Genomic DNA, 17,362 nt, shown 5'->3' with positions numbered 1-17,362 from the left:
CCATGTACATTTAAAACTGACATTCATGATACAAGATGTTCCATCCTTTTTGTGTTTTAACTTTTAGGGGGGTTGATATGTGTTACACTATTTTTTTTCATAGTCTACCTGCATATGATAATTCCTTTGGTAATATCTTTGATAATCTATTAAAGTAATTAATTATTATGCTATAATTTGATCACATAGTAATCTATTTTATCCTCTGTCATGCATTGTATGGAATTTGGAATAGAATAGGACAGCTTAGGAGGTTGCATAACGCATTGCAAAAATTGGCTTGAGTGATTTTATTTTGAAGATGCAGGACCCCTATTCTTAACCATATTTTGATTTATTTTATTTATTTACTGAATATATACAGTGCTGCCAGGAGCAAATTCCTTACTGAACTTGATAAAATTAGAAATGTAGGATAAATCTATGGGAGCTGAGATGAGAATTTTCATTTTTTTTAAATCCATTTTTAATTTTTTTCTGATCAAGAAAAGAAATGATAATTAATCGGGTAGGCTTCTATTGCTTTCTTCTGAAAGTTTATGTTCTCACTTCTCTAAATTCATCTTATATTGTTCCCTCACTCTCATGTCTTCTGTGGAGCTAGATGTTAGGATTCTAAGGTAAATGAGGTGAAAATATTTTAGATGAATAGAAAATTATGAAATAAGCATTTTCCACAGAAAGTATTTGATTTCTCTTGAAAATTTCTCTTGAAATAGGGAGAGAAAGTGTGCAGAAGATTTTAGGTGCTGCTGAGGTTTCCCTAATCATAAACATGAGGTAATAAATATTTAGCTTTCTTGAAGCAATAGATACAGCACTTGATTCTCAAGATCAATAATTTTTTTTTTTCAGTTTATTCTTTATTTCTTTCAAAGTAGCCATTAAAAGTTAAAAAGTTAAAGGTTCTTTATGTTGATCGCAAATATTCCACCAAAAAAAAAGGACAGATAGAATAAAGAATTTCATGTATATTGTCAAAGAGAATTTTCTCTCTTCTTGTTATGGTATATTTTATGTATTTATATTTTACAGACCTGTTGCTGATACACTCTGAAGGGAAGTACAATTCAGCAATGTTGTATATGTATATGTGTGCACTACTAAGCATTGAGGTGACTAAATGCCATTCAAGCACAATACATTCAAGGTTGTAATTCAAGTGCTTGCTCAGGTGTCCGAGAGGAAGTGTCTCAGGTCTCAGGCAAAATTTTCCTAGTAGTTTAGTCTATGCCCTTGTGAATACACAATCTTTGTCAATATACTTTTGCCTATTTTACATCTCCATACGCTTGGAAGTCAAAAAAAGAAGCATCCTGCACTATTAGAAGTACAAATTGTTAGTTGTACTTGGAACAATCATAAGCTATGAATAGTACCCAATTTTTAAAATGATTTAAGAAAGATCTTACTTGACCTGTTTGGATCAATAAAACATAGGTATCATTTTTCCTTGAGTGTCTTTTTCTTATTTAGAATTATATCAGCAGCTACAAAACTGAAATGTGAAATGTGTGAATTGCATGGCAAGATTTGTGTCAAAAATGTTACATGGGTTAGAAGTGATGTGCAGATGCCAAAGCCATCAGGAACAGGACCAGACATGGTGATACCATCATTTTGCCTGTCCAGATGGCCTCCTATTGGCTAGGGAAAGAACTCAGCCTCTCCCCCAAGCCCTCCTGACTGCAGGATTGATTTCACATTGTATGTTCAGCCTAACATGCTTAGTTTATTGCCCTGATTTAGGCTGCAGTGATCTAGTGCAGGGCTGCACAGCCGGTACCCCCAGACTGCTAGCACAGATCACAGGATTAACATACCTTATTATTGCTTTTCCCTTTTCTTAACCCTCCTTTTGTCATCTTTGTCACCTCCCTTTCTCTGCCTGTCTTCTCCTAAATAAACTGCCCTTAAATACTTTTTGCCTGTTGGTCCCAGTTGTGCTACATCCTTATCCAAACTGGACTTTCCTGACACCACTGCTTAGGTAACTGCAGTCTTGTAGGGGATTACTAATGTGGTTACCTAGGCACTGCTAGCTTTGCAATCTGTTACTCTCCAAAAGGTCCCCAATACTCCCTTCCAATTATTTGTGAAGTTTAGTCATTTTTCAGGTTACTCCACCTTAACCATCTGTGCACCCCTGCCATCCCTCACAGTGCTATCTATCATTTATGTCAGCTTCTCACTCTGTTATCTGTCACATTCAGCAGTTTCTCATGTCACGTCACGTCACGTCCTGCTCAGTTAGCTTAATCTCAGGACAGGGCCTAGCCTAGTCATTTTCTTGCAGCCCTAACAATATTCCATGTTTTATGCAAATTTACAGCTATTTCAAGCCAGTTTTCCATGCCTATGGACATTTATTTTAAGTACATACATTTAATTATACTTTTAAAACAGGTAACTAGCAGGAATGAAATGCCAGTGATAAAAAAAGGGTTGATTATAACAAAAATAGAGATAAGAACCCATCAGGTCTGTGCCCCTGTTCCTACCATGTCTGTAGTCAGCTAAATTTTCCAGTAACATCATTAGTTGTATTTGACATTGAAGGTCTTCAAACATCTATTATATCATTTTGTGCTTGATTCATTTTCTCGGACACCCTAACCCTATATAAAAAGTTTACCTTTATGTTCTTGTCATATGTAGTATATCTAGTATATTGTCATGTTTTGCATGTTCCTTGTTTGCATATAAAGTTTGACATCTTCTCACTGAAATGTATCTATATTGTGAAAACATACTTCAAAATCTGTTAAGATAAACTCCATTTTTCAGATTGTGTTAAATAATAACAAGACATTTACTTTCATTTAAAATGAACCTTAAAAAATTTAGTCAGGTAAGATTCAAAAATAAAATGCCATTTACAAAGCGGTCTGATAATTTAGCAGTCCATTATATCTGTATTTTCTATGTGAGGATTTGTCAAAAAAATAGGAGAACAAAACATTTCAGCTAAATAAAAGCAAAAAAGAATTACTACACAAGTATGAAGGATACAAATGGAATAAAAAAGTGCATTCAATATTAATTCCAGTTTCAGAGGTATTGATTGTTCCTTCTGTGCTCCCCATTTCAACTATAAAGAAAATTATCACCTGTTGTTGGAGTTTCACCTTGAAAACCTAAAATGAATTTCTCAGTTTTAGGTACATATTATGCTTTATGATTTGTCTGAAAGAAAAACATAGTGGACACATATTTGCTAATTTAATTTTTACAGATGCCTACAATAAACTCCAAAAGATCTTTGTATGTTTTAAAAATCTGTAGTAAATGTCAGTATTTCATAAATTAAAAATAACAGGGATAGGCATGTCCTTAATATGGTAAAAACAGATTCACTGATAGCACGTCAGTGAATCTGCTTTTCTGTGCGCATATTTTCCAGAATTTGATCCTACTGTGGGTATGCCTTACAATCAAACTCTTTGGACTTTCTGCTCATGTACAGAGAAAAGGCATAGATTATGCTGTCTACTTACTGTGCACTGGCTTTAGGTCCCTTTTCAAATTGACTTTGTGTATTAAGACTGCTACTTAAGGATAATGCTGTGGCCAGAAGAATGAATTTGGTAAGAACGTAGGACAAAGTAGGCAGTGCCACCTCTCCTACTCATACATAGTGTGAACTAGCTCCAGACTGCACCATCTAAATTTTAGTGCCTGTGTGATTTTGAAAGCTAAATCAAGTTTATATGGTAGTCAATGGGAATGTCAGGCACCATCAGTGTCATAGAGATTGGCAGAGGTCTAACAGACATGTCACAGGTCCTGTGCTCTTCTCAAGTGAGAGCAGCATGTGATACCTAAAGACATCTATTTTCCATTGCTTGCTATTGGAGGAGTTTGAGGTATTTCATTAGGTATTGCCTATTTATCAGGAATTTTTATGTACTATTTTATATTATTGTTCATATAGCGTATTCAACTTCTATACAAGTCTATTACTTGCCTATGTGTTCTCTTTGTGCATTTATACAATATAAAATTCTTAAATGTCATGTTAGCTCTTATAACTGGACTAACCTTGGCATATGGGAAGACAGAAATGTTTGAATCCTTCATGTATCTGAAAACTGAATGGCTCTAGAGCCACTAAGTTCACCTATCATTACTTCCCTCCCTGTAATTCAATAATACATTTATTTTGATTTATATAGATGCTAAGAAGGATATCTAGCCAAATAAGTCAGATAAATTTATTTAAAATACAATCAAATTAACGTCCTACCACCATTAGACTGCAATATCATACTATTCCTCCTTGACAGAACTCTAACTGGGAGGACAGAAATCTAACTTGGAAATGCACCCTGTAAAGCTTCAGGCAGGGACTAGTTTTTGGCCAAGACGACCAAGTGAAATTGAAAACTAAGAGTCCTATAAGTCTGAAAGCCTGTGATGCCACAGAAATAAATGGTACTATAAATGATGAGATGGGGAATGATTAAGAGGGTAAATAAGAAGAAACATTTGGTATGCCATTTCCTAAAGACTGTACATGTTCTTTTTGATCTTGATGCACTTTTAGAAGTGGTACACTGGAAAGGAAACAGAAGAAACTGGAAAGATAGAAGACATCACAAGCTTTTCAGGAGGGAAGGAACCCTATATCTTCTTTTAGAGCTGATCATGAGTTCACTGAGGAAAATTTACAGAATACTGTTTCTCCCTGCTATTTCTAATTTAGTCTAATGAGTATGTTTTAACTTACAAAATTTTGTAACCAGAAGATTTCAGAACTACTTTTCAGATTTTAATTAAAAACAGATGATAATGTTCTGCAACAAATAATGGTAGCTGGCAGTTATTAAGCTGACCTAGAATCGTAAAAATGCACTCAATTCTAAACATGAAAAAATTTTGTTTTCTTATTTGAGCAACTTGAAGATTACTCTGCTTATATACAAATATTAATTAATAGTGTAATTTATAATTAATATATTTTTTCATGCAAGCATTTCTTATTATTACCATCATAGATAATTTGTCCAGTATCATATAGTTCAAATAACTAAAAATTGCACTTTTCATGCCCTCATACATATAAGCCATAATTATGAGTCTCCTCTTTTCCCTTTTGCTGGGCTACCTAGGGGAAATAAAAGGTACCTTAGCGATTCTATTTATTTGATTATTTGTTTGTTTTACTGAAGCATTTAGACTATGTTCTCCAGAATATGTCAATCTAATTTCATGACACAAATTAGTGTAATTATATTAAAAGCAAAATCTCTTCTACTGTAGTTTCAAAATTTATTTGACATAATTACTCCAGACATACTTTGTTTATGAATAACTCATTCTGAATCAATAAAAAAAACTATTCATAAAGTATTGCCATAATAAACAGATTTTCAGAAAGATTAATATACTCTATTAATAGATAGAAACAAGCAGCATAAGTGTTTTCTGAAATTAATATGGGATTAGATGCAGAAAAGAATTAAAAAGGGCAGCATATAATTGCAGTACCTCATTCTTAAGTCTAGGCATTTCTAGATGTGTTCACTGTAGAATGAAATCCCATTTATTTTGCTCGACTCTTAGCTTCCTAAATGAAGTTACATGTCTTACTTTGAGATTGACAAAGACTAGAATGCTGGACGACAAGCCAATAGTTAGCCAATAGCGAGAGGTATAATCTATTCAGTGTCATTATTCTTGAGGCAATACTGATCTCCAGGGAGGTTTTTTTTCCTCCACTCAAGATTAACTATCCTTCTTCTTAAGACATAGGGCACAGCAAGAGGAAGTTTGCTTCCCTTTCACACAGCAACTTATTGGGATATAGCAGATGCAGATTCCATTTCCTTCTTATCTTTGCAGGTATAGACTTACTTTGTCTAAATTGTTAATGTATTCTGTATTCAGCAGGCTATAGCTAATTGTGGAGAGAAGCCTCACCCTTCAGAACAAGACTTAAAATTTGTGTTTGTCTAATTAGGAAGGGAAAAGCATGAAGAAAGCTACTGAATCAAGCAGATCTTATTTATTCAGATGATTATTAGTTCTGTCCACTGTAGCCTCTTAATTTGTTCAGTACAAACCCAAGATTTACAGAGAGAGATGTAGTTCTCTGCACACCTCTGGAAACATCCTTAAAAATGAGTATCACATTTACTGCCCTACAGTCTTCAGTTTTAGACAAAAGATTACATGCTTTTGATAGGAGTCCATCTGTTTCTTCCCTGTGCTGCCATTTGTCCTTGTTTATTTTACTAATTTGTGCCATAATTTCTTCCATAATCATTTACATTTCAGACAAATCCTCCACTGAACCCTTTCCAGGAAGGATTCTGCTGTGGGAACGAGTTTCTTTTGTAAACTGAATAGATTCGAGTGAATAAAGTTAAGTAATTTGAAAATAGTTAGCCTTTAGCAGAAAGATTGGAGACTGTAGCTTTCAAATCCTGGAAAGTTTTATGAAATATACTTTTAGTCTATATCAATATATTACAAGAGAACAAGAAAAAACATTTATGATTACACTCTAAGCACAAAACTGTGTTTGTCTCTCACTTGGACGTAAAATGTTCAGTATTTCATCCTTTTTTTGTTTGTCCTCAACTTCTAGCAATTTCCTAGTAAATTATGCTTGCAACTGTTAAAATTTTTCAACCAATACATTTTATGTAAGTTGAATTTTTTTGTAGGTGTGAAGTAACTAGAGTCTCTCTTTGACCCATTGGTGACATGTTTTATCAAAATATATATATATTTTTTTCTTTTTGGCTGTATCTAATTAGTAACAACAAGCCTCTCAAGGCAAGATATCTTTGATCCAGTGCACCTCCATGATAGATCAAAGCTGTCAAGGTGTACACATCACCCTGGCAGATTTATAGTTCTTTAATTTTATTATGGCTGAGAAGAACTCAGTAATATTGAAACAAATGATGTTGGACATTGTAACATGTACTGCTATGCAGTTCACTTAAGATTTTTTTAAAGGCTGTTGGATTATGTCTCCACACCTTATTTATGTAATGAAAATAATTAGAGCTACATTTTAGAAGGGTGTAAGTTTCATTTTAGTCCCTTAAATTTGAACAAACTGGCTTGTTTCTCAGTTATTGAAAAGGATTTTTTTTGATGCTACTGAAATCTGCTACTAAGAAAATTTTAATGTTCATTCCAATTTATGAAACAAAATGATATTGATTTCCTATACCAGATGACTGGATGTAAGTTATTAATTTCTGCAATTATTAACTTCTGACATGAATGAGAAGTAAATGCGAATGTTTTATTTTTAAGGGCACTATAAGTTCACTTGTTGAACTTAATAGCTCATTATCTAAGGAGTATTGGACTAGCTATTCTTGCCAAAAACTATGTATAAATTGATTCAATGTGAAACCTGACAAAAGTAATGCTACTATAAATCATTACTCTATTGAAATAATACTAAAGAATATCTGGACCTGCTATAGCTACATAATTCACAGTATTTCACATTCAGTAGAATAGTATAGTTTTCATAAATAGTAGGACTGCTAAGTTACAAGAGATTCAAGGAAAACAGGAGCTCAGATAATGATGCTGGCTGGCTGTCTTGCTCATATAATTAGAAAGCAGGTATAGTTTATCATAAGAATAATAAAATATGACAATTGCTATGTTTTTTAGTGGCCGTACTGGTTCTACAAATGCCCTGTGTTCATTGGATTTAACTATTTTAAGTTGATATAGAGGTCTCTCTGTGCAATCTGAAAAGTACTGAAGCTTGAGAGAGGCCAAAACAATAATGATGTCCCAAGTAATTGGTAGACCCAGCCTGAAGCAACCTCTACCCCTGAAATGTAATTACAGGCAAGAGCTAATAGATACTTTAGAGTCTAAATCAGGACTTGGTAAATTTGGTTTTGCCCAAGCCCAAAGTATAGATTTAACATTTAATGAAAGCATAAATATATATAGCCTGTGTGACTTTAAAAACCACTAGTGCCACTGTGCTTTGTGTCCCTGCTTTTTAGGATTCTTACTTGTTTGCATAACCAGGGTCTAGAATCTCCATGTTGCGTACTGAGCCAAGTGACTCTAAGTCTTCTGGGTGGCCAATTGAGATTTCTGTCTCATACCACAGGCAACAAACTTTATATGCATATAGTGACAAATAGGCAATAGAAAAAGTCAGTAATAACCATTCTCAAAAATATTGATAAATATTCTCAAAAAATAGTAGCAAGAGTGTATTACTTACTTAATCCACAATAACAGTGTAGTAGTGAAAATACGCAGAGAAACTGAAAATTTAAGATTAAATTCCATTCTCATCTGAAAGGGACCAAATTCACACCATCCAGGTTTTGGAAGATATAAGAGTTACTTTTGCCAGATTAAATATTGATTTTTTTTTTATTGTATAACAGGATAGCTTCAAAAGGATGAACGGAGAGTATTCATCTGCTTCAAACCAACATCTGTCAGTGTAATGGCAGTTTCATGTAAAGTCTAGCATGTTTATTTCACCCTGTTAGTGTGAGATGTATGTTAAATGAAGGTCGGTCAAAAGCCTGGGCAACCCAGAAGGAAATTACGTAAAATCCAAATGTGATGCCAGTTTGTCTCGCAGTGGTTGTTCTTTAAAGGTAAAAGAAAAAAAAATCACAAGCCCTACCAATGCCTTGGAAGTATACCATAACTATACCTTTTAAATTACGTCTGTGGGATGTACCTGCCAGTCTTCTCCTTGTGCTTCCTAGCACAAGGTCTTAGGCCTTGTGCTAGATTCCTAGATGCTCACACCAAAGTACTTCTAGGGAGAGGCAGAGATAGACCTTTCTAGTGAGTTTAGATGATTTACTGACAGTACTTGTGGATCACAAGATTTGTACCTACTTAAGAAGCAAGATCTTTTGCCACTCTAATAACCACTATATGGTTATTATTGGTATGCTAGACTGTAATTGAGTGAATATGATGTGGTTGCTTACAGTAATTTGTGTCTTGCAACAAATCAGGTTCATAAAACACAGTTACTTCTGCTGAAGCCTGACATAACCGAACTATAATCAGTAACTGAAAAGTGCAAAGAAACTTCTGAGTAGCAAGATGGATAACATGCCATGACATTCTGCACCGTACATTAAAAGTGTTTGAAACAGATTCTGCTCAACAGTCTTGTTTGGTTATACCTTGGTGGGTTCATACTGTTTGGAGATAAAAAAATAAAATGAAATTTTTTCTTTTATCACAGAATCACAGAATGGTTGAGGTTGGAAGGGACCTCTGGAGATCATCTAGTCCAAACCCCCTGCTCAAGCCGGGTCCTCTAGAGCACATTGCACAGGATCGTGTCCAGGCAGGTTTTGAATATCTCCAGGGAAGGAGACTCCACTACCTCTCTGGGCAACCTGCTCCAGTGCTCTGTCACCCTCACAGTCAAGAAGTTTTTCCTCATCTTCACAAGGAACTGCCTGTGTTTCAGTGTGCGCCCGTTGCCTCTCATCCTGTCACTGGGCACCACGGAGAAGAGACTGGCCTCATCCTCTCGACACCCCCCCTTCAGATACTGGTACACATTGATCAGATCACCTCTCAGTCTTCTCTTCTGCAGGCTGAACAGGCCCAGCTCCCTCAGCCTTTCCTCATAGGAGAGATGCTCCAGTCCCTGAATCATCTTTGTAGCCCTCCTCTGGACTCCAGTAGTGCCACGTTCTCTCTTGTCCTGGGGAGCCCAGAACTGGACACAGGACTCCAGGTGAGGCCTCATCAGGGCTGAGTAGAGGGGGAGGATCACCTCCCTCCACCTGCTGGCAACACTCTGCCTAAGGCACCCCAGGATACCCTTGGCCTTCTTGGCTGCCTCCTGCTCGACTTGTTGTCCACCAGGACTCCCAGGTCCTTCTCAGCAGAGCTACTTTCCAGCAGGTCAGCCCCCAACCTGATGATTATGTTGAACAAGACTAGACCCAGTATTGACCCCTGGGGCACATCACTAGCTACAGGCCTCCAACTAGACTGTGTCACTCACCACAACCCTTGGAGCTCTGCCATCCAGCCACTTCTCAATCCACCTCACCGTCCACTCATCCAACCCACATTTCCTGAGTTTACCTATGAGGATGTGATGGGAGATAGTGTCCAAAGCCTTGCTGAAATCTAGGGAGACAATATCCACTGCTCTCTGCCCATCTATCCAGCCAGTCATTCCATCAGAGAAGGCTTCCAGATTGGTCAAACATGTTTTCCCTTTGGTGAATCTGTGCTGACTACTCCTGATCACCTTCTTGTCCTCCAGATGCTTAGTGAGGACCTCCAGGATGAGCTGCTCCATCACCTTTCCAGGGCTGGAGGTGAGGCTGACTGGCCTGTAGTTGCCTGGCTCCTCCTTCTTGCCCTTTTGGAAGACTGGGGTGACATGGGCTTTCTTCCAGTCCTCAGGCACCTCTCCTGATCTCCAGGACCTTTCTAAGATGATGGAGAGTGGCCTAGCGATGACATCCGCCAGCTCCCTCAGCACTCATGGGTGCCTCCCATCAGGACCCATGGATATGTGGATGTCAAGTTTGGACAAAAGATCTCTAACCTGATCCTCCTCCACCAAGGGAGAGTCTTCCTTTCTCCAGACTTTTTCTGTTGTCCCCAGGGTCTGGGATTCCTGAGGGCTGGCCTTAGCAGTAAAGACTGAAGCAAAGGCAGCATTCAATAACTCTGCCTTCTCTATGTCCTTTGTTACCAGGGCACCTGCCCCATTCAGCAGCGGGCCCACATTTTCCCTAGTCTTCCTTTTGCTAGTGATGTATTTGAAGAAGCCCTTCTGGTTGTCTTTGACAAAATGAATGTCACTTTCCATTAAATTAGTACGTTTCTTTTTATTCTTCTTTTAGGGAGACATGACTGAAGTTTTCATGAGAAAGAAGGACAGTAAGTAGTGAGAGAAAGGAAAAGTTTGTACTGAAGGAAATGAAAATGAAAATCAGGACTTCTGATCATTGTTCATCTCTGTTATGACATCATATTGACTGGCCAGCAAATCAGGCACATTTTGGCTGTCAGTACTGGAATGAATATATTCAAGTGGTATATGTAATTGGTATTAATTCTCTGCATCTTTTCCCATGATATTACTCACAGAGGCCTATTGGTGAAGTAGTTGCTAAAACAGTTTCTTTCTTTAAACTCCGTTTCTGACAGAACCATAGAGAGGAATCTCTACAGAGACAGAATAAGCAGAAGGTACTGTTGTCAGAATATTATACATAAAAAATAGACCTACCAGGGCTCATCCAAGTATTGCTCAATTTTGGTACTTTTTGCGGGCCAAAATTATTTGGCAATTCCATAAAGGAACTGCTTTTATACTGGGATTTTTTGCAACAAAACAAAAAATGGAAAGGAAATCCCAGAAGTTAAAATTCACAGTTAAAATTCACATTGCTTAGCTCTTGAATATACATACATATTTACATTCTTAGAAATACCAAAATAATAATGATTGACATCCATATTCTGCAGCTGCAAATGGCTGCATGATCAAGAGTGCTATAGAATTGGATCCCTTTCTGTCTGATATATTTTTCCAGTAAAGGAAATATGTCTCCATTTAGTTAGGCTGATTTCTAAGCACTTTTCAAGTATTGTGCTTTTGTTTAACAGAAGTCTTTCAACTCTTAATGAATCCTCATATCCTTCTTGACTGTTCTTAGGAGCAAATTGCTATTTCTAGATATGTTTTTTCATATGACAAGTGTTGATTTTGATCGAGAGCAGATGAAGCTATTAGTAAAACTAATAGCAAAAAGTTATCTTGATAGAGTAGCCCCAAATGTTATATTAATTTTAACAGTATTAATAGTGCCGTATTATTAACAGAAGGTCAAAATCTATTGCAGTGCAAATTGGCAGTTTTCCTAGTTTTGGTAGGATTATATCCAGTTATACTGGCTAAGATGTGATGCAACTTGTTAGTGAATCTACTTTTTTCTTTTCCTGTGTATGTGTTTGTTCATCTTGCTAATATGAAGTCAAAATGCATTTTATTATTTTATTTCCACTTCATTATCATCTTTATAACCTCATTGCTCCTACACATTTCTTTTCTAAATTATTGGTGACTAAGAAAGGAATGTATCTCCAAGGCTGTCAAAAATGGTTGAGATTCTCCTTTGTGAAAGTTTTCTGTCATTCTAATGACTGCAGAGTTTTCTGAAGGATGGAAGAATTTTTCTTCCACTTTCTATTATGATAATTTTTTCATTCTTCTGTGCTCATTTTGGAATTTTTGAAAGTTGATATACTATATTTTTAATGATGTTATTTACCCTTTCAGACTGTTTTAAATTACATTTAAAACTAGCTTTCTCCAATATTGAGATAGATTTGTACTCCTCTCCACTGATTTTCAAAGGTGCAGTCCCTACTGACTTTGAACGGGTTTGTGAAATCAAAACCTTCTATGTAGTAGTCTTATTCTGTAAATTTGAAAAACGTAAGAATGTATAAATATTTTAAGTTATCATACATCCTCCTTTTGTTTGCAGTAAAAGAGGATGGGAATTGTGAAAATTATACTTCTGTGTTATGTCTTTTTTAATTCTATAAAGTGTTCTTACTAAAAATTATTAATTCTTTTTAAATGAAACTTTGGTATTAGCTGAAAAATTTGTACATCTTCCTCAATTCTATCCACACAAGTAGTCCCATACATTTTAAAAACACAGCCTTTTTTCTTAATTTGAACAGATCTTTGATTATTTCTAGGTGCTGTTTGTTTCCAAGTCGTTAAAGGATGGGTCGTATGCATGATAGTTCTATAGGGTTAGTCAAGATCTTACTCATGAACTTTTGTAGAGTTGAGTTCTGAGTGTGTAATAGCTGTCTATATGGTTCCAGAATGCAGTGATTCATGACTAGATGGGCATGACAAACCAAGAGGATTAAGAGCAGATTAACTTGAGTCTCACAGTTTTGCAGTAGATGAGCTGCCATACTGACAGCACAGAAAATCTTTATTGTAATCAAATTAAATGAGTCACAAATTCACCCCAGAAATTTGGTTGAATTTTAGTACTGTAATGATACATGAAAACTTAACCACACAATACCTAAATTATTTCAATGAAACATCATACGATGTTTAAGTTAGTAAAAGAACTCATATAATAAAGATCAAGGTGAAGAAATCTTGCCTTGTTTGTTCCCTGTTTTGATATATCCTTGAAAGTTGTTCATCTTGTTAGTCAGAAAACACTACAGAAATGTCTGTGAAATTAAAATTATTAGTCCTAATTAGTAGACAGGAATTGTCCTCTTTTATACATTAAAAAAAGAGATTTACATATCTAATTTCCATGAGCAGTGATCAAGAAAGTAATCAAAATAATTATTTCAGTTTAATGATTTCCTCAAAATTTCGGAGCTGCTCCCATTTAAAATCAATAATAGTGTTTCCAGGTTAACACTGTACTCATTTAATATACTGAGGCCCTAGGGGTAGTGGACATTTACATGACAGCTCTTAAGCTATTTCACTTGCTAATTCTGCCAGTAAAATCAGATGATCTCCCAAATGGGGAGGACTAATTAAAAATTAGATGTCTTCCTGACTTTTTCACTTAGAATAAAACCTCAGAACTAGAACGTCACAGTCATTCTGTAGGGAGGAGTTGTCAAATCTCTTTTCTTTAGGGCTGATGAGCTTCTGGATATGTAAAGTTAACATCTTCAATCCACAGCTTAAATCCTGGTGATATAGATAAGAATTTTACACAAAGATGAAGGAGAGTCCATTCATTCATGTGTCTTGAGCCTCTCCAGGAAACTTAAGGGAGTCAGAAGGAGGGAAGCAGACAGACAAGCATTGCAAAACTACTTCACATACAGTTCATCTTTTCTTTAACAGATGGACTCAACCATCTCTCTGCAAAGCATGTGACACTGCATCTAGTGACAGGAAGACAGTTCTTAGACTCCGTGACATTTACAGAACATTTGTTGACCGTTTTCTTGGCTTTATACATAATCTCTGTAGAAGGCTCCCGATGCTAAGAAAACACTTTATATTTCATGGGTTTATTCCCAGTCACAGCTTTGAGTGGATTCATAGATAAGAGTCCCAACTTAAAATAGTTGTTAAAAAAACTAGGTGTTAAAAGAACTGTCAGTTATTTACAGCTTCTGTAACCTGAACATTACAAAGAAAAGTAAAACAGATGTCATGCTAAAAACTGAAAAAAGAAAAAAAAATCAAGACCAGGAAAGGACACTTTTGAGAAATGGATGTACTGTCCTGCTGTTTTTCATTTTCTTTGAGTTTGCTGCTCATAAAATTATAAGCAAGAAATGCATAAATCGGTGATTATTTAAATTAAAATAGATCACTACAGTAAAAATAAGCCTAGTAATTGTGTTCTGATCAAATCCTAACAAGATTTTTCCACTTTTTCTCTTTTTCCTATGTGTAAGGCTGACTGCCTTACACATAGTCTCGCTATCCATGAACAACCTGCCATGCTTGTGAAATTCCAAAAAGTCGTTTCAGTGTTACATGTCTCCAGGACGAATTTAACCCTGAAAAAAAAAAAAAAAAAGCCTAGACATTCCACTGAAGCATTTGCAAAATAGTTAATACTGCTAGAAACCCTAACGATCCACAGCCTCATATCCTGGCTTTAGCTCTGGCTCTTTGATACATTTCTCTACAGCTCTGAAAATAGGTTATGTGTTTGGGAGGGGAGAAAAAAAAGAAGAATTCTTCCCTTTCGGATCAGAAAGTAACTAGTTATAGGTCAATACAAATAGAATTTGCCTCCTGGAGGGAAAAAGTATACATCACCTGTAGCTGAAAGAATGAAAAAGACTGTCCATTAAGATTAAGAAAGTCTTGGATCTTGGCAAGAAAGTATGTGAGTGAGCTCTGAGGAAAAAGAAAAAAAAAAGGAAAAAAGAAAGGAAGATCTGATGCAAAATCTCCACGTCCTGGACACTGGCTGAGGGGTGGGTGTCAGGGGCAGCAGGCGCCTGTGTGGGGCGGCCACCAACGGCCGCGGGCCGGTCACAGCCGGTTCCAGCCGCCCCGACAGGGCTGGGAGCGCCCCATGGCCGCCACGCCTGAGCCGGGCGGGGAGCCCCGGCACCTCCAGCTCGCTGCTCTGCGGAGGACACAGTGGTGGCCGCGTGGGGAGGAGGCACATGAGAATAAACTCTTGGGAGACACATGGGAGAGTTATGCACGAGAGAGTCCCAAAGGAGAACCGACGGGACTGCAGCGAAGAGACATCCAGGAACGATGGTGCCTGGCCCCTCTGGGACTGCTGCACCGACCCGGCCGACCATCCACCTGGAGCGTGCCGCCTCCCTGCAGGACACGGAGGTCGTGGAGCTCATAAAATTGCCCACGTATCAGTGATTAAAGTGTTCTGTTATCCTAGTCCTTCTAGTCCCCGCACTGTCACTTTGGTCTTAAACTGTGACAAGACTGACATTTGATTCCAGTGCCCTATTGGCCTTGTTGGTCGTTATTCTATTGCCAAGTTGTATTAGTTCTCAATACCGTGGTCTAACGCTGGCATTATCATAGAAAGCAACATTAACCCCCAAACCAAAAAACAGATGGGGGTACAAATCCAATAGTCTCCGTCATTATTTAGTAAATTTTTCTATGGAGTGAACCTATTCGCAGTAGCCATTTCTGTTCCGTTAGCTTTAGAAACCAAATAAAAGTGTCTTGAAAATACTTTTACAAACTAAAGTTTGTTAAACCATAATTAATTTTCTTTTAACCAGTGAAAACTGGACAATATAGATCTTGCAAATGTATTTACAATTACATTGTATTCATAATTGCATTCACAGTTTTGCCTTACAAAATCAAAATAATTATCGCCATACTCCATTCAACTGCAATAGTTTAATATTAGGCATTATAGGGGAGTTGATTTATATTTCTTCTGACATTTGTCTGTAGCTACAGGCATGCCAATGTGACCCATGAAAAAGGAAAAATTGCATGTCATCTTTAATTTACTGGTGTTGCTATATATCAATATTTGATTTTATGGGCCCTTCCGGGTTGTATAATCTGTTATAGTATCTTCATATCCCCCTGTAACTTCAATGGTAATAGAATAAGATCTAAAATCAGTATATCTGATCTTTTTTCTTTCCTAGAAAATAAATTACCATCAAAGATAAATATTTTTATATTAATTATATATTGAAACACATCATCTACACTCTTCCTGGAAAAAAAAAAATAGTTTGTTATATATTGTGGCAGAACTAGTCCTTTGATTCTATGTTGTAAAATTGAAAATAATGTAAATCCTTTTCCAGCTTTTGTTCAAAGACAATATCACTTACTAACTCATCAGCGAGGCAACAACAATGGAATTTTCAGATCTGAAAGACAAAGAAGAATATGAGTTAAACATTGAAATGCAGAGTATGGAATTTAAAAGAAAAAAAAAAAAACATTGAAACCTGTTATTAGTAATGTACCTTAACAGTCTACAGGTGGGTGGTTACTCATGAATTATAACAACATAGGGTGTAATCCTGACAGTAGCTCAAAATCAGTAAGTGTTTCAGAATGGGCTTTATCCCTAGAGTTAAACACCTTATTTTAAACACCTACAGGTTGGGTATCTGTATGTGAGCTAGGTGTCCAAACTCTCACTATATTCAGTGACAAACGAGAGGTTGACTGAGTTACCAGACATAGGATTATAATGTATTTGAAGTGCTCTGGGATATCAGATACCCACATCAGGCTGCCATATAGGATACAGGACATGTAGGAGACCAGTAGTGGCAGGAAGGAGCTGATCAGTCCCACTGGCTATAACTGCCTACTATTTCAGGGCTGGATCTCCGCGCATTCATCTATAATGCCGTTGCCATCCTGCTGTATTTACTCTGCCTTAAAAGGATTCCTAGTATCCCACAGTCTTTACTGGAGTTCCGTTCAGATTTAAGTTTATGCTATAGAAACTCAAATCATATTTGCTTTATGATTCCTTGCAAAGCCTTGCATCTTGGTGGTCACAGAACTGAAATAAAACAGGGGACGGAATAGCACTGGGAAGATATGTAGGAGTTTCTATGAGCTCTGTAGTTACATCAGTAGGTGAAACGCAGAACTGCTACCAGCACAGAGAGGTGGCACAAGCATGGAGTGAGATCTCTGCTAGGCTCCTGACAGCCAACATGCCATAGACAGCATAATCTGCCAACTATCGACAATCATTTTGCAGTCTGGCACCATTGGAGATGGCTGCTTATGTTTATAGGACACTTATGCTACTCTGGCATTTTTCAACGGGAAAGGATCAGCAGTGGGTTCCCAGCTTCTGACTCCATAAAGTTCAGTCTTTTCTGGGACAAACTCTGTACTGTGCCC

At 36.8% G+C, this 17,362-nt stretch overlaps 1 protein-coding gene across 1 annotated transcript in view; it reads left to right on the top strand.

Annotated features, from left to right (window-relative positions):
- The window catches only part of LOC138065570 (uncharacterized), a 28,576-nt gene extending 16,123 nt beyond the window's left edge, over positions 1 to 12,453 (top strand). Inside the window, exons 2-3 of the mRNA XM_068929678.1 lie at positions 9,218 to 9,721; positions 10,851 to 12,453. Coding sequence (XP_068785779.1) covers positions 9,218 to 9,721; positions 10,851 to 10,895 — 549 coding nt within the window. The 3' untranslated portion in view covers positions 10,896 to 12,453. The remainder of the gene's footprint in view (positions 1 to 9,217; positions 9,722 to 10,850) is intronic.
- The last annotated feature ends 4,909 nt before the right edge of the window (positions 12,454 to 17,362 follow it).

The sequence above is a fragment of the Struthio camelus genome, chromosome 1 (genome assembly GCF_040807025.1).
Source record: "Struthio camelus isolate bStrCam1 chromosome 1, bStrCam1.hap1, whole genome shotgun sequence".
NCBI classification, from domain to species: Eukaryota; Metazoa; Chordata; class Aves; order Struthioniformes; family Struthionidae; genus Struthio; species Struthio camelus.
Note: the sequence above shows the minus strand (reverse complement) of the source record. Positions and strands in the feature narration are given on the sequence as shown.